This window comes from Phaethon aethereus (assembly GCF_964289735.1).
Source record: "Phaethon aethereus genome assembly, chromosome: 1".
Taxonomy (NCBI): domain Eukaryota; kingdom Metazoa; phylum Chordata; class Aves; order Phaethontiformes; family Phaethontidae; genus Phaethon; species Phaethon aethereus.
The window spans coordinates 64,494,488-64,518,402 of NC_138575.1; the positions used below are offsets into that span (position 1 = coordinate 64,494,488).

Genomic DNA, 23,915 nt, shown 5'->3' on the forward strand with positions numbered 1-23,915 from the left:
TGGGAGCAAGGGAAAAAAGTGTTTGCATAGAAACTGCTAAGAATGCCTGTGATACCGCACTTCCCAACAAAGCCCAGGCTGTAATCCCGTCTGTGATCAGCCTCATTGTTCAACAAACACGATCAAAGGGAAAAGATCACAAACGCTTCCATATGGAAAACCCCTTGGCCACTAAGGGAGGGAATCAAGCAGGCAGTATAAGGCACCACTCCTCTCACTGGGTGTCCTTGAGAACCATACTGTGACTTACGTGATGATAACGTGATGGAATCTGCGAATAAAAAGTCAGAAGATGCTACAGTATTTTTTTCGAGAGAAGTGTTCTCCAGCTCAGTTTATACCATTCGTTTCCACCCTGAAAAAAGTATCGGGAAGAAAAAACAAAACACCTCACTTCATTTATAGTCCCCATACAAAACACTAACACAGACCTATTTCTTAGAGTTAAAAAGTGAAACTAGAAGTTTTTCTTGATATGTATTATTTTATCATATTTAATGGTAAAAAAGGAAAAGAATTATTAGTCATGACATATGCTACCAAAATCTCTAAGCTAAATAGTTGAAAATACATATTATAAAAAGATATTCCACCGATATGCACAACGGACACATGCTAGTTTATGTGAGTTATTAAAGGACGAGGCTGAAAATATGCAGCCTTTAAGACCGTGTTTTAAGAAATTTTAACTAAAAACACATGGAGAGTATGCATTCTAGCAGATAATTACACTTGGAGTGGGGCACGGCTCATACAGAAAATAGAAACGGTATAGCAATGTGCAGTTTTTATCTAATAGAGGAATACATGTATTATAAAAGTACTTCCTATCTTCCTTTTTAAAAAAGGCTAATTTTTAGGCACTACAGGTCACCCACCTCTAGAATCTCACTAATCTAATCTACAATGTGTAAACACACACAGATTTACAAGATCCAGGAGAATACTATTTTTAACATCTTCCCTTGTCCAAAACAACAGCTTGCTAAAAAAAAAAAAGGGGGGAGGGAACCCACAAATCTCAGAGAAACCATGAAACATAGAAGACGACAAGGCCAGTCCTTCTCAGTCAATGACTCCTCCTCATTCTCATCTTTTATCCTCCAAGAACTGGGAACATTATATTTAGAGGCCTCACCCATTTTCTCCTGTTCCCAGGATACTTGGCAATTTGAGATAAAATGAGCAAAAGGGTGACCTCTTTACTTTAAAAGATTGCTGACAAGTTTTGTTCAGGTAAGGAGGCTGTTAAGTACTTTCTTTACCTGAGATTTCTACAAACCTCAGATGTTCGATATACTTTTCCTGTAAAAACTTAGAGCTATTTTTTCTTTGTATTTTTTAACCTATTTTGTTTGTGTGTGGATACAGGGGAGAAAAACCCACACACATTTAAGTGTAAGATGCTGCTTTTCAAATCCCTGCTCTTTACTTGTCTGAGGTGACTAATGCAGCTATAAAACTCTGCGCCATTGATGCAGGAATCGCAAACCCATCTTATTGTTTTTGAAGGTGTCTTTGTGTCCTTTACAAGCTTTGCTAGAGGCTGCGGACTTGTGTCGATAGGATGGCAATTCTCATTATTTGCTAGTAAGGCCAGGCTGAAACCTCATTGTTTTTGTTTCCTAGAGAAAGAACTGAGATCACATCTGCATTTTATAAAAGCTCCTGAATAGTTGCTGATCAACAACAACGAGCAGCCAAAGCTTTGCCTCTAGAAACTTGCATTGTTTTGCAGTTGGAGTTTGCTAGATACTGTGTCCTCATAAAAAATCTGGTTAAGTCATTTAAGCTCTGAAACCGAGAACCGTACTCCCCTGAACAGCTAGCAGGAATTGTTACTAACAAGAATTATATGCAACAGGCTCTGGGCTGAGTTATTCAGCTTCCTTTGTTCTTTAAAGGATATTAATTGTCCGCTCAAAACCCGCTAGTATTTCTAGCTTCTATGAAATAAGGCTATTTCGAGTTACTAACTCAGATGTCAATGGAAAAAAAATGCATTTTCCTACCTGTTTTCTGGGGTTTAATATAAAATCTGCAAAGGCATTAAAACAGTGGGGTAGGGAGCTGCTATGAGAATTAAAAAGTCACATGTGTAAAAAACGTTCATGCTATTTGCTGTCGGTTAAGGCACAGGGGTGGAGGGAAGAACTTGTAAAACCCTCTGCCTCTCCCATTTCTCTGACAAGCACATTGGATTAATTTTATAAGGACCAGTCTAGCAGTGAATCTAGAAAAGAGGTGACTTTTGCCTGTTACCCCACAGCTGTCTGTCACCCCAACCCCACAGGGTGCCAGGGGCTCGCGCCTGTAGCAGGGCAGGGGTGCCTGAGGCTGCCTGGTTTGCCTAGCCGGGTGACAGACCGCTTTGCCTGGCTGTTCCTAGAAGCAGGAGTTGTTCTCCTGCCCAAGCTCCCTTTTCTGTGAATTACAGCAAGTCCGTCAATCCTTCTTTCCCAGTTGTCGTTGAGGGCTATCGTGTATCAGCCTGGTGTTCTCCGGCCAGAGAGGCTCCTTACACTTGCTCACTTGCCCAGGACGGGCACCGCGGACACAGTCGTGCTTTGCTTAGCTCAGGATCACGCGCAGCTCAGGGCACGCATTGCTCTGATGCCAGAGCACGTGAGTGAGCTGGATGTGCTCCGAGTCTGAAGCAAATGAGTGAGCTGTGCTGTAAAAAAACCCTCAAGCTTATGGATAGACCCCTGCAAGCTGCTGGATTGGGAGGAATTATGGAAAAATGGGTTCAAGTGGTGGACTTGAAGCGTGGGAGCTCAGGGGTAGGAATCAGCCACTTGGCAGCAGGGCCTCTTCATGGGGCTGGAAATGGGGAGGTCTCTGAACACTCTCTGTCACATCAGACTCCTCTCTACTCACTCCATTTCCATCTCTCTCCGTGCTTTTGCTCCTCTGTTGGAAACAAGAGTCTATAGCAGAGATGTGCAGAAAGAGGGCTATAGCTCAGAGATATGGCAGTTCATTCCACACACTGGCATTAACTTGTCCTTCTACAAACACCCAACGTGTGCTTAAGCATGGTTGGCACGGAGAGAGGAGACAAGAGATTCTCCTGTAGCAAGAAATTGGTAGCCAGTTACATGGGAACAACAGGGAGGCATGGAGGAGGTCACTGGGTTCCCTTCATCCACGTCACATGTAAATACCTGCACCCACAGGTGTGGTGGTATTATTATTATCTTACAATAATGTGTGGATGGGGTCCAGCAGGTCCAGGCTGCCCACAGTAACTACAGCCAGGCTGTATTTTGCCCCAGCTTCCCCCCACCCCCTTAGATGAGAACCCAGCCACCTTACAGCTAGTTCTTTGCATTGTGCTGCCCAGGTAAAGCACAGGCTGTCGGGAATGCCTCAGCCACACTCAGCCCACCTCCAAGGTGCCATTTTACACCACGGCATGCTACCTTTGTCCTGCAGGATGTCCTGGCTACCCAGGAATTTTGGGGCAGGGATCAAGTGGGCTTGCACTTAGTCATGAGCTGCTTGGTACGTTCCTACCAGCAAAAGGAGCAATCCATCATCACTGGAGACACAGGTATCTAACCTGTAACGCTAAAAGGATCTCTTGGTAGGATGTTCTTCAGGTAGGTCCCCAGCCTTTACAGCCACTAACCCTTTCCCCAAATGCAAACTAGTGCACTCCTATTGATTTCAAGAACCCTGCAAAGATAACTTATCATGATGGATTCATTAACCCCTCTTGGAATTGCATAACCTGCTGAACTATTACCACGCACAGAAAGCTAAGAGGAGTATTACAGGAGATAAAATAATCTGCCAGACAAAAGACATTGTAATGCCTGAGGAATAATCTTCTCCAAGGGCTTAATTTCATGTTGATCTAGGAAGACATGTAAGACCATACACTTCAAAATCAAATGGGGACAACTCAGGATAGACACAGTTGCAGGACATGAAGTAGCTGGCTCAGGACAGGATACATCTCTGCAGAGTGGTGTGAAGGCATAGCCTTGAGCGTTCTATGCAGGGCAGAAAGGACAGTAAAGACCTGTGGATTAAATTTCATAAAGGGCATTGTCCCCTTCTGGGATATCAACGATAGGAAACATACTTTTTCCATAGTGGAACAGAACCAGACTGTGAAGAACTTGAGCCCATTCGCTCTAATTTGGGACTCACACTGAGGCAGCGGAACTATTCACCAGTCTCCTGTCTGGGATGTTCTTCATTCCTTCCTTGCCCCTCAGAGCAGTGGTTTTCAACCTGTGGCCTTGCAGCCTTTGGGAGGGAGAGGTGGAAACTGTCCCCGGAGGACACAAAGTGTCCTTGGTAACCCTGAATTTGGCGTTTTTGAAAAATGGGGGCTTTACACCCCTGGGGGAAAACTTCCCAGATCTGCCACCCCAAAGCCCGGAAGCCCGTGCCCTGCTGCTGGGGGAGGTGGGAGGGCAGGGCGGACAGCCCGGCAGGCAGGGGACGGACCCCTCGCCCGCAGCTCCACGGGGGTCCGTGGGGGTCCGCGGGGGCCGGCGCGGGGGCCGCGGCGGGGCGGGGCGCGGGGCGGTGCGCGGTGCAGGGCCGCCACAGACACACGTGGCTCAGCCCCCCAAAAAGGCACTCCCCGCCGGCGGGAGCGGGCAGTTCGTACCTCGGCCCCTGCAGAGGCGCCGTCGGTCCGGTCGGTCGGTCGGTGGCTGCGGAGCGGCGGCTCCCGCTCCCGCGGAGGCAGCCCCGGGCGCGGGGCGGCCCTACCTGCCGGCACGATGAACCTGACAGCCGAGAGCCACCGCGTTCCGCTGAGCGATGGGAACAGCATCCCGCTGCTGGGGCTGGGCACCTACGCCGACCCCCAGAAAGTAAGTCCGGAGGCGCCGGGACGCCCCACTCCGCCGCCCTGTCTGCAGCCCCCCCGAGCTGGGGCTGCCCGCCTGCTTCCCCCTCCTTGCCTTCCCTTCCCGGCTGCTTCTCTTTTTGCTCCTTTCCCCGTGCAAAGTCAAAGTCCGACTCTCGCGGGAGAGGGAAAAGGTGAAAGCGGTGGTGGGAGAAACCCCAAAACTGCCGCCCGGCTCCGCGCGGGTGGGTGCCCGGGAAGGGGGCCGGGGGAGTCACCGGGACGGGACCCCCAGTGAGCACCGGCTGCCTGGCAGGGCGGCCTGGAGCGACGGTGCCGGCTGCCCCCCGGGTCGGCCCCGCTGCCCCCCTGCGCTGAGCCCAGATAAGATGAGGGATTTCGGACCGTCTTGCAGCTTGCCCCGACACTTTCCAAGGAATGTTCCTGAAACAAAGACCCAAATTCCTGCATCCTGATTCCTGCGGCTCCCACAGCTGATTACCAGCGGCCAAACCACTCTCAAATATTCTGCATCCTTCGGTGTTGCATGTCCGGGGCAGGCATCCCATCTCACTGTCAGCTGTGGAAGCACACCTGATGCTTCTTCCCTCTGCGCACCTGGGAGCGCAAAGGCAACTCGCTAGCTGCTGCCTTTCGCGCTCTCAAACTGCCTGATCTTTCGGCCGTTAATGGGTTTTTGTTGTTTGTTTGTCTGAAAAGTAGGGAAAGAGGTATGATGGCCAGAACCCTGCTTGTGTAATAGTATCAGAGTTGAGATGCAATATTGTGTGTATGACTCCATATATCACAAGGTATTTAAAAATGCTTTTAAAAAGAAAACTCTTTATTAAAGCCATTTAGCGACCACTAATTGTACTATGGTATATTAATAACAGCATCGAAGAAGGTCTTCAATGAACGCTGCTGCAGGCGGTACATGAGTGATGCAGAAAGGGTGTAAGAAATCCCCAGGGCTGCAGATCTCTCTAGTTAACAATGCTGGTTTACATGGGGAGAATCAGTGGGAATCTGCAACTTCAGAGGCTGGGCAGTCCCCCACATCACTAGAATATCTGGAGATATTTTCAGCTAGTGCATTCTTTGAATAATGGTTAATGAAACAAAATTAAACTCTCTTAACAGGAGTTTTAACATAGCAAAGCAGAACGTTGCATAATTCAGTGGTAAAATAGCTCTGAGCAATCTTGAAGCATCTCTTTCCAGACTTGTATAGCCCCCAACCCTCGAGTTGCACTTTTACACTAGTTTTAAGTTGAGAAAAATGAGGCTGCCAGCAGAAGGGGTGCTCCTGCCTTGTTGCGCTTCCCGCCTGCAGCCCAGGTGAGCCGTGGCCCGACACTGTGGCATTAGCCAGGCGCAGGCAGGGAGCTCAGAGCGGCCAGTAACCTGCCAGAGCTGAGAGGGGAGGAAGATGGGATTCCCCTTTCGGAGACAGCTTCTGGGCAACGCTATAACCCTGCCAAGAGTTCGTTCTGCAGAAATTCAAATGTCCCAGAATCAGCACGGCAACAATCCTGCTCCTTTTCTCCCAGCCCTGCGAATTCCTGCCACCTCCTTTGCCCTCCCGCAGGTTGAGGTGGATGGCGAGCCGTTGCACGGAGCTCATCCAGCAAAAGTGAATCATTTTGCAGTAGGGTTGCTTTTCAGCCGAATCAGTCCTGGGTAGCGGCTTTTTCCTTTCCGCATGTACCTCCTTTGTTTTCTGGTGGCAGAAGTGGGGGGGACGACAGGACGATGCAGGCAGGGCATTGCTATAGCAACTCCAATTTAGAGCACTTGAAGCTGCTGTGTAACCGCACCCTCTGGGGATGGGTGCATATACCCAACCACCCATTCTCCTTCCCGCTGCGTTTGTAGGAGTTTGAGTTTTCTGAGCTGTCTTTCTCTTTCTACATGATAAGCCCCTTAGAAAGTTACAGGTGGGAGGAGGAGCTGAGAAGAGGTAGAGAAAGCAGCACTGATAAGGCACTTGCAGAAGTCTAATTTTTGCAGAAGACCAGGTGAAACACTATATGGTTTATCTGGAGGAGCTGGGCTGAAGCTTTACGCTGGGATTAGGACTGCGTGTTCGAGTCGGGGACCTTGTTGCAGAGGGCGTCTGGGCAAATGCGGTAGCAGGGTGCTATGGGATTTGTTGCCGACTTGTTTGCAGCCACAGGTTGGTGATGGGGCAAGATGTTTGAATAGGTGACAGCTTAAAGCTTGCCCATCTCAAAAAGGCTGCCCTGCTGACAGGGGGACGGGGGGGTTCTGCCAACGCTGTGCCGTGGCAGAGAAGTGTTGCTTAGCTGGGACAAGCTGCTCTGCCGAGCGCTGACTTGTGCCTGGTGCAACTTCCACCGGGATGCCTGGTGAGGCTCCTGTCCTGTTCCTCCTGCCTCGACAGCCGAAAGGTTTTGCGGCAACTCAGGACCGTTTCAGGATTTATCTTAATGAGTGAGGCTATAAACTAGCACTGACACGTTTCCCTTAAAATGCTCAGCTGTAGCCTGTTGTGGCTGAATTGCTTAAGAAACAGCATCTGAGCCACCCATTCTCCAGCAGTGGGGGCAGGCAGCTGGTGGTAGCAACGGTGCCAGCCGTCCCCAGCACGCTATTTCTGCTCATGAGTCAGATCTCTGCGACTTCTAGTCATTTTGTGCTTTGATATAAAATACAGAGCCATTAATTTGTCAGATTATTCATCTTGCTCTTGGAGGCAGATTAGTACTATTATTTTTTTTCTTCAAAGGTTATTCACCCTGGTACCTCCACGTCAGAGCAGCTTGTCCAAAACAAATCTGTTTTCTCAATCTCGCGCTATAGTCCAGTAGCTCCTAATGCGCCCGGAGTATTCTTCCTGAAGTGCAGGAATGAGCTCACTGGTTAAGCAAACCAGGCAGATCTAGTTAGCTACGGAGCAGGGAAATCTGCTTCTCTGACGGCTGGTTATAAGAAAACAGAGGCAGCAGTCCAGCTTTCATGTTTTGGGCTTTGTCTGGATAAACTGCACAGCCTTCAAAATTGACATGTGTCAGCAGCTTGCCTTGCTTGTCTTAAATAACTTAATTGTTCTCCCAAAGACAACTTTGGGAGATAAGTCATGCTTCTCCAGTTGTGAAACACCGAACAAAAAATACATCTATTGACCAGAATTTGGTCCCATGTACAAGTTTAATGATTCAATGAAGTACATCACTCAACTGGAGCAGAGCTTGACCACTGTGGAAAAGGTCTATTTGATAATCAGATTAATTTTAATTGAATGCTCCTTCTCCCTAGGGGTAAGAGAGCTTTTCTTCTGCTGGATACAGGTCAGGATGACAAGAATTCAGCTAATTCTTTGAGACTTGAAAAGAGTGGTAGTGCAATGCTGGGGGTTTATTTTTGCTTTACTCTCCTAGCACAGCAAGAAAGTGCAAGGAATCCATTTGCGATCAGCTCATCTGCTAGCAGAAAGAAAGGAGTCTTCACTGGGTCATAGAATTAGTCATAAATTTGGGTTGTTTGTCAAGAAAAGCACTTAGAAATATTTTTTGATGCTTTAATTCGTGTTTACCTTTCTCTTAAAAATAAGGATAGGAATAACTGTATAACCAAAAAGCTAGGTTTGCTTTTTGGTGCAGATTTCAGTGCACTGAAGTTGGTTTTGCGTTTTCCTTCACACAGGGACGGAAATGTGTAAGTTGCATTAGTCTTGCCTACATAAATTAGGCTGTTTGTCCTAGCAAGGGTGGACTCAAGCAAACCACTGACAATTTCAGTCACTGACTCCCTCCCCTATTCTCTCTTCCCTTCCCCAAATACCCCCTTCTCCTCATGGGTTTGGGAGGGAACCACAGCGGGAGCAGTGAATCTGGACTATCAAGGTCCTCCAGATGGCTTTAAAATTTGAGGCCAATTCTGCTTCTGCGGATCCTTCCGGCAAAGCCCCGCGCGTGCAGGAGCGGCTCTGCCAAGGCTCCAGCAGATGCGCCGTGCCCAGCTTTCCCTCCCCGAGGGCCCCCGAGCCGTTGACCCAATTCTCCGGGGTATTAAATAGATGGGGGTGGAGGAGGGAGAGGGCAGCCCCACAGGGGAGGGTGGAGGAGGACAGCCCCCTTGGTGAGCCCGTGGCGTGGCCCTGTGCCGCATCAGAGGTGGATCAGCCCCCCCGGGCTCCCGCCATCAGTTCCCAGCACAGCCCGGCGAGTGGTACTGGTACCCATCTGGAAGCGGATGGGGCACGGGGATGAGCAAGCTCAGAGGGGAAAGGTGCTAAAAACACTCCTAAATCCTGGAAATCCTAAGGCTCGTTAAAACGGCACTTATGCCCGCTTCACTTTATAACTCATCGCTGTCAACACAGCTAAGATCGTCAGCCCAGTGCCTCCACATAAATACTCGCTGTCTCCCTGGAAGGTCAAGGGGCCTTGGCCACAGCTCCTCTCCTGCCTTCCTGTTTTGACTGAGGGAGGAGAGGGCTTGGAGGGAAGCTTGTAGCAACCGCACTGTACACAGGCGCTGCTTCTGAAACATAAGATTGGGCAAAGTGCTCAAGAATAGCACTGGGTGAGGGTTTTTGGCAAGTTGCGACTTTGCTAAAAATGAGGTTCTGAGGTAGCCAAATCCATTCATAAATTGGAAGCAGTTTTGTGGAATATTTTCAGGCAAAACAAATGGCAAAGCATTTCACTTTGGGCACTGGCAGCACAAGCTGAGGAATCCAAGGATTATTAAAGCAGTTGGAGGTAGCAGTTGCCTTTCCCTGAATAGCTGCTGGTGAGGGAATCCACACAGGCGGTGGGAAACCAGATTCAGTTCTCCTCTCTGCCTCTGGGAATTAAATTCATATCACACAGCCCAGGGAAATAACGTGATCATGGGGGTATGTGATAGCTAGAGAGAGGCAAGAAGAAACACGTACAGGCTGGAGCGAGAGAGGCACACTCCCCACGGGAAAGCATGCTGCCCACCAGCCCCACAGCTTTGGATGCTGAAGAGCTCGGTATGGCATCCAGCCAGGAAGAAGAGAGACCCATTTCCCCAAATCCTTAATTACCACAAAGTAACCCTTGTGAGCGCCCAGACAGTCTGGGTTTTGTTTAAGAAGAAATTGCTGGTTTGAATGGGGGAAAGGAAAAGTTCATCCAGGGCTCCCATATCCAATCTGAGTGACCAAGTAAAAAAATCTGTTTTGGATAAGCAGAAACACTGTTTTGGCACCCTGAATTACTTTTCACACCAAAGCTAGAAGCTGAACAGAGTAACTTTTCGTTGTACAAGCCTAACAGCCCCTAATGCCCTCATAGGACCTTTTATGCCAAAAAGTTCCTTGCACAAGGATGCGCACGCACGAACTATTTCAGTTGCTGTTGCCGGAGCAGGCTGCCCCTCCGCTGCAGGCTGCCCTTAAGACAAAAGAGGTAACAAGTGACTTGTCCCCATGATGCAATCTGGATCTCTGAGCTGCAGTAAGGGGAAGGGGGGAGGATTACACACAATTTAATTCCCTTTGTTTTCCTCCTGGCCATCACCAGCTTGTGAAACATGATCAGCTGGAGACAGCAATGATTTCAGGTGATTTGTTGAGAAAGTCACCTGGCCTGACCCAAAGCTACAAAATGGGTCATGTATCGAAAGTCCCAGGCACCTGACATCTCTGGAGACAGGGTTGAAGCTTAAAAGCTTCCCCTTCTTGATCTTTTTTCCTCCACATTTCTCCTTCTCTGACTCAGACAACTGTCTTCCTCCTGAGGTAAACCTCCCACTCAATTTCTAGATTTTTTCTTGAAAGAGATAAGAGAGGCAGTGGCAAGAGCAGGAATTGCCCTAACACGCAAGTGCCCTTACAGCTTTAGCTTACTTCCCACGACACGCTATTAAAATAAATATATAAAGAAAATACCACAGCCCTTTTAATGTGAACAATTCATGTGTTTGAACGCAGCAAGTGCCGAGGCTGAAGTTAGCTCTGTAATGAAGTGATCTTTATGAACCTGCATGAAATCACCACAGATATAGGCCAGGGAGATATTTTCCCTTTTTCTTCCCTAAAAACGCTACTGGAAACCTGATTTGAACAGAGCTGGGGGAAGTCAGCTGGGATATTTAGCTACGGATATTTATGCCCTGAACTTAAGAAGTGAAAGAAGTTCCCAAAATGAAATTGTTCTTTTAAAGTTGTTGGGCCATATGCCCTGACCAGCATTTCCAAAGGACATTGTGCCCCTTTCGGTAACCACCACTGCCTTTCTCAAGCCATTTGCTTCTTAAGCAGCAGTATTACCTCATGCGGTATTAATTCTTCTTGTCTTCAGGGAGCTCTCCGGAGCGGCGGAGCCACAGCTGGCCGACACATAGCAACACGCGGTCTTTCAGGGTTGGGATTTCTGAGATGTTTCACAGGGTGGCCTTATGTTCCCTTCGTCTCTGAGGTTATCCTAAAACCGCACTCCCGAACTGAGATCTGTATGCTTGAGGCAAGGGCAGAAGGGAAGGAGATATGGTACTGCAGCCCAGAGGGAGAACTGTGCCAGATCTGCTGTGTCCTGGAGGGCTCCTTGCCTGCCTGTTGGTAAACTCTTAGCCTAGCCTTCTTGCTGAACAGCATTTATCCTGAAACCCCCTGACTGACAAAGTCGTGACTCGGTTAGTTTCACACTTGGAGGACTAAACCATACTCAGACAATTCTGCTTGCGCAGACCGCAGGTGGCACGCCTTTCCTTCGGTGGCTGGTATCGTGGTGTTGAATGATGCCCTCTTAATGTCTCAGATTTTACTCTTATTCCTTGATTAAGTCACAGTTACAGGCAAGACGCATTTGCCAAGAGCAGATAAAGGCAGGATTTCTTGGTATTTGGTCCCCAGATGCCTTGAGGAGGGACAGTAGCAGGCAGGCATCAGAACACGGCTCTCGGGCAGGAGGGCCACTGCCTGCTGGAAACACGATCAGAAGCACCGTGAGTAAGAAGATACAGGAGAAGGAGTCTGTGTGAGGATTCAAGAAATTGCAGCAACTCTGGGAGGTCGCACTTTGAATACTGCGTTCAGTTTTGGGCCCCCTCAGTACAAGAAAGACATTAAGGTGCTGGAGCGTGTCCAAAGGAGGGCAACGAAGATGGTGAAGGGTCTAGAGCACAAGTCTTATAAGGAATGGTTGAGGGAACTGGGGTTGTTTAGCCTGGAGAAGAGGAGGCTGAGGGGAGACCTTGTTACTCTCTACAACTACCTGAAAGGGGGTTGTGGTGAGGTGGGTGTTGGTCTCTTCTCCCAAGTAACCAGTGATAGGACGAGAGGAAATGGCCTCAAGTTGCGCCAGGGGAGGTTTAGATTGGATATTAGGAAAAATTTCTTCACTGAAAGGGTTGTCAAACATTGGAACAGGCTGCCCAGGGAAGTGGTGGAGTCACCATCCTTGGAGGTATTTAAAAGACATGTAGATGGGCTCAGAGACACAGTTCAGTGGTGGACTTGGCAGTGCTAGGTTAAGGGTTGGACTCAATGATCTTAAAGGTCTTTTCCAACCTAAATGATTCTATGATTATCTTAATCAATCCCTGCTGTTGCTACAGAGATGGCAAATATGCCAGAGGATGAGGGATGAACAGATGAATGCTTAAGATACTGCTTTCACAAGTAGGACTTCTTAGAGCAAATAGGTGAGGGTACAGAGTAGAAGAATGCGCTAAATCAAAAGAGTTTCTAACTAATTCTGCTTTCATCAATGACTTTTGCTAAAAATTTTATGTTGCATGACACATTTTAAAATTCCCTTTCATATATGCTTTAATGGCATATTTACCACCTATGAAAAGCAGAGTTCATTTATCTTATATTCGCCTTTTCTGCTCTGCCATATAACTTTTCTATTCTGCCACTGGGACAGTCCTTCTACATTTCTGTGCCTTCTACACTTTGTCTTCTTGGTGCTCAGCCATGACCTCTCCTCCCCTGCCTGCAACCACCTCAACACCTCAATTCCTGCTAGCTCCCTGTAATCTCATGTTATACAATGGAAGATTGTTGGCTTGCGTAAATGCAAGATTGCATCTTTATCTCATTAAGAAAGGAAAATTAAGTCATCTAATTAGAAAAAACAGGTAATCAGAAAAGGTAACTGATTTTTTTCTGAAACGTGGCAGGCTCAAAAGCTCCTAGCTTTTGTGTAAGAACTGTACTTTAACCATTAATGTCGGATTTTAAAGTTGGATTTGACAAAATGACTTATCACTCTGTCAAGCTGGAGCAGTGATTCTTGCATGCAACATTCTTGGGGACACAAGCTTTGTTCTTATGACTTCAATTTGCACAAAACGGCTTTAAGACACTGTAGAACTTTCAGAAATGCTTATTTACCTCCATGTATCTTCTCTGCTAAAATATCTGTGGTTCTTCATTTCTATGAATCCTGAAGCTTAACAGAAAACAAATTGATAGTATGACTAATGTCTATTTTGTGCCAACATCTTCTGTGGTGTTTCCAGCTATGAACACAATTAGTGTCTAATCATGTGCAGCAAATTAAAAGCTGCATTTACTGAAATGGTCAACATGTAGAATTCTGATGAGGATGGGCTCAGCCTTGTAGATGAGAGTGAATGAAAGACTAACTTTCCAGCTATGAAGTTTATCAACTTATGGAGGACTTCTGAGCAAAATAGCCACAAAATTAGTAGACCTGCAAAATGGTGGATTTTTTTAGTTTGGTCTGAGGTGTAGATTGTGCTCAGAATGACTCCCCCCCCCAACCCTGAGCATGCCTTAAACTATAAGCCTTCCAAAAAAAAAATTCCTGAGAAGATAGTGCCTTTAACTTACGTTAACATCTCAGCTGCTATGTGAAAACGCCAGGACCAAGAGACATATCCCTCGCAGAACAGAGGACTTCTACTGATGAAACCGTTGACAGCCAGATAATCGCCTGGCCCCGTGCAGCGATGCCTGCCTAATCCAAGCAGAGGGGCTGGCTTTTACAGCCAACCTGGCACCGCGTCACTTGGCTCCTGAATGCAGTACCGACACATGCGGACTTGGATACAGCAAGAGTGCTCCAGAGGAAAACGTTCCCAGATCAAGGTGACATTTAGGAGATGACAACTTTGTCTGGGAGTGTGTATGGTTTTTGGACGGTGGGTATCAGGTGCCAGCATCACCCACTGAGCTATGAGGTAAGGTAGAATTGCATTTAATCAGCCCAGATCCAAAACTAATAGAAGGTTAATCCAGATAAGCTTTTAGGACAGTACCACTACCCAAAACCAGTCATAGGAATTCTTCTTTGAAAAGTAACCAAACAGAAGGCAAACCTTTTCCATGCCATAGCTGTGTCCTGCAGTGGCAAGCATGAGCTGTTTCAATACACCCCTTGTACAAAAACTACAAAGCTATCCATTACCAATGCAATAATATAAAAAAATTATTTTTTTCTCTTTTCCTCTGGCTTCCTAAACATGCTGGATTTTTAACCCTGCTCAAAAGCCACAGGGAAAGCCCTCCTATGTAAATAAAACTTATGAAGATTGCTTTACAGAAGATGAGACAGGGAATCACTGGCGTTGTTGAAGAGGGGAAAAACGGAAACCCAACAAGTGAGTAATCTGAATTAACACAACTGAAAGATACGCTTTTCATCAAGAACACTTAGAGCCCAATTTTCCAGACAAACCTCTGTTTTCTAAAACATCCTTGACTGACTCCATACATTAAATATGGCTGCGCACTCCCATGAGTCCCCGATTCCCCACAGATCTCCGGAGAACAGCGTAAGCATGTTCTTACAGCTCATGCGGGAAGCTGACATCTGGGCTGTGTCTTCAGTTGACCTAGGAGGCCGCATTTGTCAAAACTTGAAAACACTGTGCAGAAAATGCCTCTCCAGGCTTCATCAAAGCCAACTTTTGTTGGTTCAGCTAACTAGGTGGTGGAATTCCCCAAGTTTTACATCTGCCTTTGCAAACACTTCTTCGAACTGGCGCCAGAAGCCTCTCCCCTTTAACTCAAGGGAACAAAGTAGAAGAACTACTGGCAGCCTTTTCTTTCTCCTCTGTTGTTGCACAAGCTGGTGCTTTATCTTCCGCTTATACCTCACGCATCCCTGGGATCGCATTTCTTGTCTGAAGGGTGTTTTGATAGCATCCACGCTTCCAGTTAGACCCACGCTTTCCAGGGCAGGCCAGCTGGCTATCGTGTCCTCCAGCTCTTCAGGAAACTGTTCCAGTCCACCCCATGGCACCCTGATCATTGGGCCTGGGTGTGCACATCATTTGTTTTAATCCTCTACCTGCCAACAGAGAGGCATGGCAGCCCTTTAACTTAGGCTAGCATTAACTGAATTTGCATCAAGTGAAAAGTTGCGGTGATCCTAAAACTGAGGATTCTGCAATCAAGTGGTAAAAATAACTCCAGCAGCCTCTGCCAGCTACAATAATAAGGCTTTCCTGAAGACAGCTTTGGCTAAATCCTAGAATAACAATGTCACAGGAATTCTAGAAAAGCTAAATCTGCAGTTATGCAATCTAATTTCTGTTGTACAGGCAATCAAACCTCACGCTGTGGGCCACTGACAGGACATCAGGCTAGAGGAGAAAGGCACCCCTCGCCCGTGCTCCTTCACAGTGAGACACAAGACAGCAAGCATCACCATTCCCCCCATCTTCTCGGGGGGCATTTGCTGTCCTCCACTTTCTAAGGCAACGTGCTGCATGGCATAAAACAAAGCTCTGGGCCGGCATAGCGGCTCGTGGCTCTCAGCTGTGCTCTCTGCCTCCGTTCTCAGCTCTACCTGCTTTTGCAGAGATCCCTTTGCTGGGTTTTGCTTCCTGGATGGTGGCTGCCAATGCTTCCAGGGGATGAAAGCCAGATTTTCCTGTGTGAGAGAGAGGGATGTGCTGGCGGTTGCATTTTCCAAGAAAGAGGTGTACAGTACAGCTTCTCCTTTACAAGATTAAACAATTCTAAGAATGTACCCTTGTGTGGCTTGTATCCTCTGGCTTTGTAAACTTGACCTGTGCTTTCCTGTAATGCCTTCAGTACACATGTTTTCTATGCTCTGTTCCTAACATCTTAAGCCAGTCCTCTTTGCCAGTTTGTCCGGAAAACAGGCAAATGGAAATAAGCAATTGGGCTTCTAGAAACTTGCATAAGAATCTGTGTGTGAGTGCCGAGCTCTGGCGAAGGAGGCTCCGAGCCCAGGAATGTACCTACTTTCTCCTTCCTGTATTTAGCTGATTAAGATTCCTAAACAGCGGCTCCACATCTTAAATTATAGGTTAGAACTGGAGTGCTTAGCCCACAGTTTGGATCTCTTGTGTAATTCAGCTGCAGCTAAATTCAGATTTTTCCAGGAGATGGCCCTGTCTCTCTCAACACCTCAAGCTCTTCCTCCCAGGATCATTATTCCCAGCTGAGGGACTGGATACCATTGCACTAACCAGTTCTGAGGTGCTCAGGACTAAGGTAAATGTCTCCGCTGAAGTTCTGCTTCCTCAGCCCTCACACGCTGCCGAGACTGGTGCAACTCTGTAAAGCTGCGTATGTGAAACGAGCCAGAGCAGAATCTGGGGGCCTGAGTCAGGACTGTTTTCCTTTACTGTATGCGCTGATAAAGAATAAATGACAATAGTGATGTTAAGACATTCATAAAAGCAGTGCCTATGGTAGCTGTTCACATGGTTTTGCAAGATTACGATCTGCTGCTAATGTTTCCTGTTAGCTTTGTCTTTGGAGGTAAGCAGAATCCCTCTTTATCATCTGGAAAGCTGATGGAAATTGCTGACCAGAAAAGGATGCTATAGAAAAAGGAAAAGAATTGGAGGGCAGCTGACACTAAATAACAGTAATGAGTAGGACAACCACTAATACTGCTAAGCAAATACTGTTCTACTAGAGAGGGAACGGTAAAATTCATGGGTATGCCTGCATGAAAAATATTCTCCTGGGACTTGGTCACATGCAATCATGAGCAAAACTGAAGCTGTACATTTTTTGTGGTAGGGAGAATAGTTTTTGACAAAGTGGGATGTGATGGAAGGTGTCTGGAATAAACATTACAAAATAAAAACGTTCATGGTCTCAGAGGAAAAAGAGAGCAGACCCTTTCAGACAGGCAGAACTGATGAAGCACATTGCTTTTTCAGACTCATAGAATGTGGTAACTGGCCAGTTGGCTACTTCATCTACGGAGAAGGGGCCAAATTGCTGCTTCCTTTCTTTCAGTGAAGGTGCAAATCTGAGTAGGCTCCCCCTGCCCTTCTGCCGGATTTACTTACCATGGAGCCTGAAGGAAACAGATACTGGTTTAATGTCATGCCTGGTAGTAAATCAGCAGGTTTACAAGCTATTGATTGATAGAGGGAATAATTGTGTATGTTGTTTCCTTAAATTCTATGATCTTAAAAATAACCTAGATGCTATTGAAGAAGTTACTAGTGATTGAGCAAGTGGTTCTAGTCAAACAAGCAGTTTTTCTTTTATCATAAAACATGTAATAAATTTAATGCCCTTTTTGGCACAAACTAGTGACTCACTGTAAGAGCACTAAAGATGAAAGTCTGACTTACTTACAGTGTACAAGTGGTTATAAAATTCCAGTTCTAAAACAACAGTCCTTGATCAAAGTAGCATAGTTACAGAGCACACTGATTAGAAGCTGAAACATTAATTACAGCTAAGGATCAAGCATACCTCTTATCTACACTTAAATAAAAAGTAATAAAGAAGCAAAGATTTGTCTTAAGGCCAAAGTGTCCTGAATTACTACTGACAAAGCACAAATGTTTATAGCATGGAGACATTCCAGTACCTCACCCGGCATTTGTGCTCCTCTAAATGTGAGCCCTGCTTATTTGGGAATGGTGCGAGATTAAAGGCCTACCTAAAATGAGTAGACAGCGTAGGCAACCATGCTTTAGATAACGTATGATACGAGTATAACCTGCCGTAAGGAGGAGGAGGAGGAGGTCTGGCTTTCCCGGTAGAGCAAAGGTGGCTGCTCCATGGCCAGGCAGCCTGGGAGGCACTGCTCTGTCAGCTGCTCTGATTGAAGTGCTGACCCTTATACAACACCACCAGACGTAAGAGCGGTCACACCACGAACTTCTATCTACACTTAAGTAAAAGCTGGGTTTTCGTTGGTAATCTCTGATCTGGTCACTACTAGTTAAAGACTTTATTTCCATGAAAGACAGAAGAGATTAAAATGCCTCAGGCTGAGCAGTGGGGTAGAGGGGAAAGGTCCAGGTTTGTGCCTTCTCTGATGGAAAGATGGATGAGCAGTGGCGATCTGAGTCATCCAGCTTTAATATGGTCTGTCAGGAAACAATGGAATAAGATATGACACTTAAGGCAACGCTTCTAAAAAGTGGCAAAACCACAACATGACTAGCCTGTGCAACTCATCAGCACAGTTTACCACAGCCCATTACTGCAGGATTTGGAAGGATTAGATATGTCAAATGCTAGAAATTATAGTTTCTCCATTAGAATGAAAATAAACATATGGTATAAAGTTTCCAGACTCACAGATGTCCCAGGCCTTCAGCTGGGACAGTTCAATAGAGGCAGGATTTTCCAAAAACTGTTCCCTAGGTTGCCTTACATTTTTATATGAAGCACCTTAGACCTGAATCTGTCAGAACTAATATACCACATCAGATGAAGTGAACTAGTGCTATGAAAATATTTATATTTAATGTAAACCAATCTCTGACCATTGGTAATCAAGGCCTGATCCAAAAAAAGCCTCCTCAAGCCCCTAAAGAATAAGATTATTCCTCAAGATGGAGGAGTCTTTCACAAGATTATTTGTACAGATGTGTGCAAGTCCCATGCAAAAGATTAAGTAATACAGAGAAGTTCAGCTCTAACATAAGTTAACGGAATTCAGCCAAAGGCAATTGAAGTAACTGCAAGTTTTCTCATTTTCTTCTATTTCACCCTCCTCCCAAGTCTGCAATTATGCCATTCCCCTATATGTGAGACTACCTTTCTTCACCTATTCCTTCTGCTTTTGTTACTGACTAAATTGGCGCTGATGTTTGAGAAAAGATGCAACTCAGTAATCGACACTTCCTTGTTTGGTGGAGATTACAGCTTCAGGAAACAACTGTGAGCCATGCTCATGCAATCCCTCCAAGAGTGCAAAGAGAAGAGAGAGGAAATTCTAGGATCAGGTCCACACCCCATTTTCAGGCTCTTCAACAAAAGAGAAAAAGTAAAAAAAAAAAACCAAACAAGAAAAAACTTTAAAAAATACGTATTAAGGTAATGCATCACTGTACTCTAAATGTTCTGCTTTCATGCACTTGAATGGTAGAAGTCAAACTGGCTGAAGCAATCTAAAAGTCACACTGAAAAATCAGGTTTCATAGAGAAAACACTGATTACCCTTTCAAAAATAGGTTTCTCTTTTGGGTAACTAGTCATCACTTAGACTTGAGCTCACAAGACCTTCATTCTGAGCCCCGCTGCTTTGTGCTAGTCAGCCTGAGCTTTGCAACTGCGGCTACAGCCTCGTGCGGCTCGTTGCCGAGACAAAGGTCTGAGGTTACTCTCATCAGTAACTGCAGGCTCGTAGTACTCGTGTCAGAGCTTTTTGCCTGCTGCCTTCCTCAAATCCTTCCTTGCAGGTTCAGACAGGGACAAAGCGGCGAACACGTCGGAGGTTGTCACTGCTCCACGCCTCGCGCTTCTGTAACGCTGCCCGACATGCCCCAAGTGAAAACTAGCCATTGACTGCGCCTGAAAGGCTTTTAGCTGCTGTGGTCTTCGTTACATCCTACTAACAACTAGGAAAGAGCTCTGGCAGGGGCCGAGCATGCCTTTAGGAGGCTCCCACAATGAAAGCAGCAAAGCATTAAAACAAGCGTTTCGTTGTCTCTCTCAATTAAGCAGACAATATTGCATTGTCACTGCTGTAAATACTTTAGCGTGCCAAATTGTGCCGTTTTGCCTCTCAGCCCTGACTCACGTCTGTAATAAACAAGGGCAAGCATGAGCAGCTTTGCATTTTAAGTAACCTTTAGGTACTGCACGCTGGAGCAGAACGTCCCCCCTGAGAACAGAAGTCGGTCCAGTCGTGCCTGATAGAAGCCAGCCTGGATCGGACACCGAAGAGCAGAGCAAGCAGGCTGGGATACGGTCCCATTACCCCATCTCCCACCAACCTACAGCTCTGGGACTGAAAGACAGAGAGGTCGGCCCCCATGTGTCTTCAGCAGTCCTTCATAGATCTTTCTTTCACCAACATGGAAGGGAGACCAGTGTCCATCCTGTGGCAGATGTGAGTTTCACACCTTCTACTTCAGCAGGTGGTGGAAGAGCAGCTGCTTGTTTTACAGCAAATTCCTGGACAACCAAGCCAGTGGCTGCTGTAAAAGGGCAGCTTGGAGGAAGAGGAAGGAGACTGATTGCTCCTTGGCATCAGCAAAACCAGCAAATTTGACATCGTCTCTTCATACCCTGTCTCATTTCCAGAGGTGTCTGGTATGTTTTCTTCATAGGAGAAGCAGCATGGTCTTGGCCCTTCACTTGGAGGTAGCAAAATTCATCTCTCGGCATTTGCAGCTGGCAGACAGCAGCGCAGCAGGTTGATTCACCCTATTTCAGTTTTCCTTTAAGTGAATCAGATGTTCCTGTCGCAGCAGAGCAGTGCGTATGAAACGGGCGGGAGAATAGTGTTGCCACATGTCACCGAGAGCTCTTCACCACCACGCCTTAGAGCTGCCCTCTCATTATACAACGCATGGCAACAATAAGATGTTTTCAGTACAATTTCAGTGATCAGTCAAATTATTTCACAGAATCACAGAATCATTAAGGTTGGAAAGGACCTTCAAGATCATCAAGTCCAACCATTAATCCAGCGCCACCATGATCCCTAAACCATGTCCTGAAGCACCACATCCACACGTTTTTTGAACACTTCCAGAGATGGCGACTCCGCCACCTCCCTGGGCAGCCTGTTCCAATGCTTGACCACCCTCTCGGTGAAGAAATTTTTCCTAATATCCAATCTAAACCTCCCCTGGCGCAACTTGAGGCCATTTCCTCTCGTCCTATCGCTGGTTACTTGGGAGAAGAGACCAACACCCTCGTCGCCACAACCCTCTTTCAGGTAGTTGTAGAGAGCAATAAGGTCTCCCCTGAGCCTCCTCTTCTCCAGACTAAACAACCCCAGTTCCCTCAGCCACTCCTCATAAGACTTGTGCTCCAGACCCCTCACCAGCTTCGTTGCCCTTCTTTGGACATGCTCCAGCACCTCAACATCCTTCTTGTAGTGAGGGGCCCAAAACTGAACACAGATTCAAGCTGTGGCCTCACCAGTGCCGAGTACAGGGGCACGATCACTTCCCTACTCCTGCTGGCCACACTCTTTCTGATTCAGGCCAGGACGCTGTTGGCCTTCTTGGCCACCTGGGCACGCTGCCGGCTCATATTCAGCCGACTGTCAACCAGCACCCCCAGGTCCTTTTCCGCCGGGCAGCTCTCCAGCCACTCCTCCCCAAGCCTGTAGCATTGCATGGGGTTGTTGTGACCGAAGTGCAGGACCCTGCACTTGGCCTTATTAAACCTCATACAATTGACCTCTGCCCATCAATCCAGCCTGTCCAGATCCCTCTGCAGAGCCCTCCTACCCTCCAGCAGATCAACACTCCCACCCAACTTGGTGTCATCTGCAAACTTACTGAGGGAGCACTCGACCCCCTCATCCAGGTCATCAATAAAGATATTGAACAAGACTGGCCCCAGAACCGAGCCCTGGGGAACACCGCTTGTGACCGGCCACCAGCTGGATTTAATGCCATTCACCACAACTCTCTGGGCTCGGCCATCCAGCCAGTTCCTCACCCAGCAAAGGGTAAACCTGTCCAAGCCACAAGCCGCCAGTTTCTCCAGGAGAAGCTGTGGGAGACGCTGTCAAAGGCTTTACTAAAGTCCAGGTGGACAACATCCACAGCCTTTCCCTCATCCACTAGGCGGGTCGCCTGCTCATAGAAAGGGATCAGGTTGGTCAAGCAGGACAAGTCTTATGCTTTTTTGCTTGGTTTGGCCTACATGCATTTTGCTTGCCACATTGGCTAATGGAAGATATGACTGTTCTGAAAAAAACAAGCTTACTCAGAATTTCAGCAAAGATGAGCAAACAGAAGTGCAGCACGCAGTACAAAAATGCCATTTGAACTTACTAAGAGGTTTCTTGGGCTCAAACCGAAGCCGTAAGGTGTATAGAGGTGTACACTAAAGCATCTACTGGTTCTTAGCCACACAGTGAAGCAACCGTCCAGAATACCAGTAGACAGTCCTGAGCTACCACCCTTCAGATTGTGATAACACCATCAGTAAGTTGATTTGAGCAGAAAGAAGTCAATTCAGATTTCTGCTCTGCTGAAAGCTCTGCTGGGCCATAAGGTATTCAAACAGCCTCTGACCACCAGCTCTGCTCAACCAAAAAGCCCTCTTCCACTTGAGTAAGGGTTTTTATCAAACGGCTGTTTTAGGAAAGCCCTTGCTCTCTAGATAAGAAATTCTGAAATTATTTTCCTATCCTTCAGTCCTACTTTCTGAGGACTCTAGTATTCTCTGTTTCACAGACACATAGAGAAATTTTTGCTTTGCTCCTTTTCCCAGTCTAATTCCACATTCACAACAGTTTTGGAAAAAAGTGCATAGCACGTCTTTATTTGCAAGTTGAAACACAGGTGTCTGAGGAGGTAAGGAATGGTTAGACTGGCTGAACTCGAGCATGAACCTTGTGCATATCTCAGCGACTCTATAGCATTGCAGGGAAGGCAAGCAGGAGGCTGAAACTATGTTTATTCTTTTTCTTCTTCCATTAGACTCCAAAAGGTTCCTGTTTGGAGTCAGTGAAGATTGCCATTGATACTGGTTACCGCCATATCGATGGTGCCTTTGTCTACTACAATGAGCATGAAGTGGGACAAGCCATCCGGGAGAAGATTGCTGAAGGAAGGATCAAGCGAGAAGACATTTTTTACTGTGGCAAGGTGAGAAGCTGCACTCAGATTATTTACACTAAATCTCTGTGAATAGGCTTTCTTAAGAATGCCGATGGTCAACGTCTGGCATGCTTGCAGATCCATCATCCTTTATTTTTCTTTCCTAGCATTACCATAAAGCTGCAGAGCTTTACGAGCATGAAATTTGCTGTTAAGCACAGGAATCACTGTTGTTCTCAGTGTAAAGCTCTGTTAGCAATGGGAACCACGCAACATCCATTCTGCCTAGTATTGTAGGTACCTGCAAGTTGAGACCATTGCTACATTCAGCAGTGCTGCCTAAGCTGTGTCTGTCCCACGTGTTGTGCTGGCACACACATTTGTATAGTCACACACTGAGCCTGATCTGGACAATGACCCTGAAAATGAGTTATTTTCTGTTAGAGCAATTCCTTGTACAGGTTTGCCATGAGATTGCATAATGAAAGGGGTTGGAGCAAGCACGTGCACGCAAGTGTCTGTGTACAGGAGAACAGCAAGTGCTTATGGTGGTACTACTGCCAGAAAATTACTCATCAAGCTACACCCTTAGTTACTGTATCACCTGTCATTAAAAAAAGTTCTAGCATGATGAATCAACTTACTTGGAGAAGATGTCATCACGCTTCTGCTCTAAAGCAACGAGGCCAGAGTAATGCATGAGCTAGTTAATGCTTTAAAGTCTTAGCTCTAAGAGTTGATTCTCTCCTAGAAGAATGAAATCCTTTGTCTGATGAAGTGTCTGACAAAAGCTGTCACAGCTATGATGACTATATTCCAGGTATAAGAGAGATCATTGCACATTGCAGTATAAAGATTAGATGGCCCCAGAAAATGTACAGTGCCTGTCCAGTTCCTAATGGAGTTTATGGACTGAAGTTCCCCTTCCTGCAGTGCTTCTTTGAACATATCAACCTAATATTTTCCCTTTTTCCTCTCCCAAATAAGACGTAATCCACGAAAGTTACTCAACAACCTTGGAAATATATACCACCGTTCCTAGAGTGAAAGATCCCATGGGATAAAAGGTCCATTTTGCTGTGAGCAATTTAGTTAAGCTCTATAATCTGGGAAACTAAGCTTCGGATTGGGTAGTTTGCAGACCAAGTGGATTTTCAGCAAATAT

General features: G+C 46.5%; 1 protein-coding gene across 2 annotated transcripts in view; it reads left to right on the forward strand.

Moving 5' to 3' along the window:
- Positions 1 to 4,642: 4,642 nt before the first annotated feature.
- AKR1D1 (aldo-keto reductase family 1 member D1) overlaps positions 4,643 to 23,915 on the forward strand; it is a gene marked incomplete at its 3' end in the record, with an annotated part of 36,647 nt that continues 17,374 nt past the window's right edge. For both annotated transcript variants that reach the window (XM_082003370.1, XM_082003371.1), the window contains exons 1-2: positions 4,643 to 4,838; positions 22,631 to 22,798. In XM_082003370.1, the coding sequence (XP_081859496.1) occupies positions 4,746 to 4,838; positions 22,631 to 22,798 (261 nt within the window). In that variant the 5' untranslated portion in view covers positions 4,643 to 4,745. The remainder of the gene's footprint in view (positions 4,839 to 22,630; positions 22,799 to 23,915) is intronic.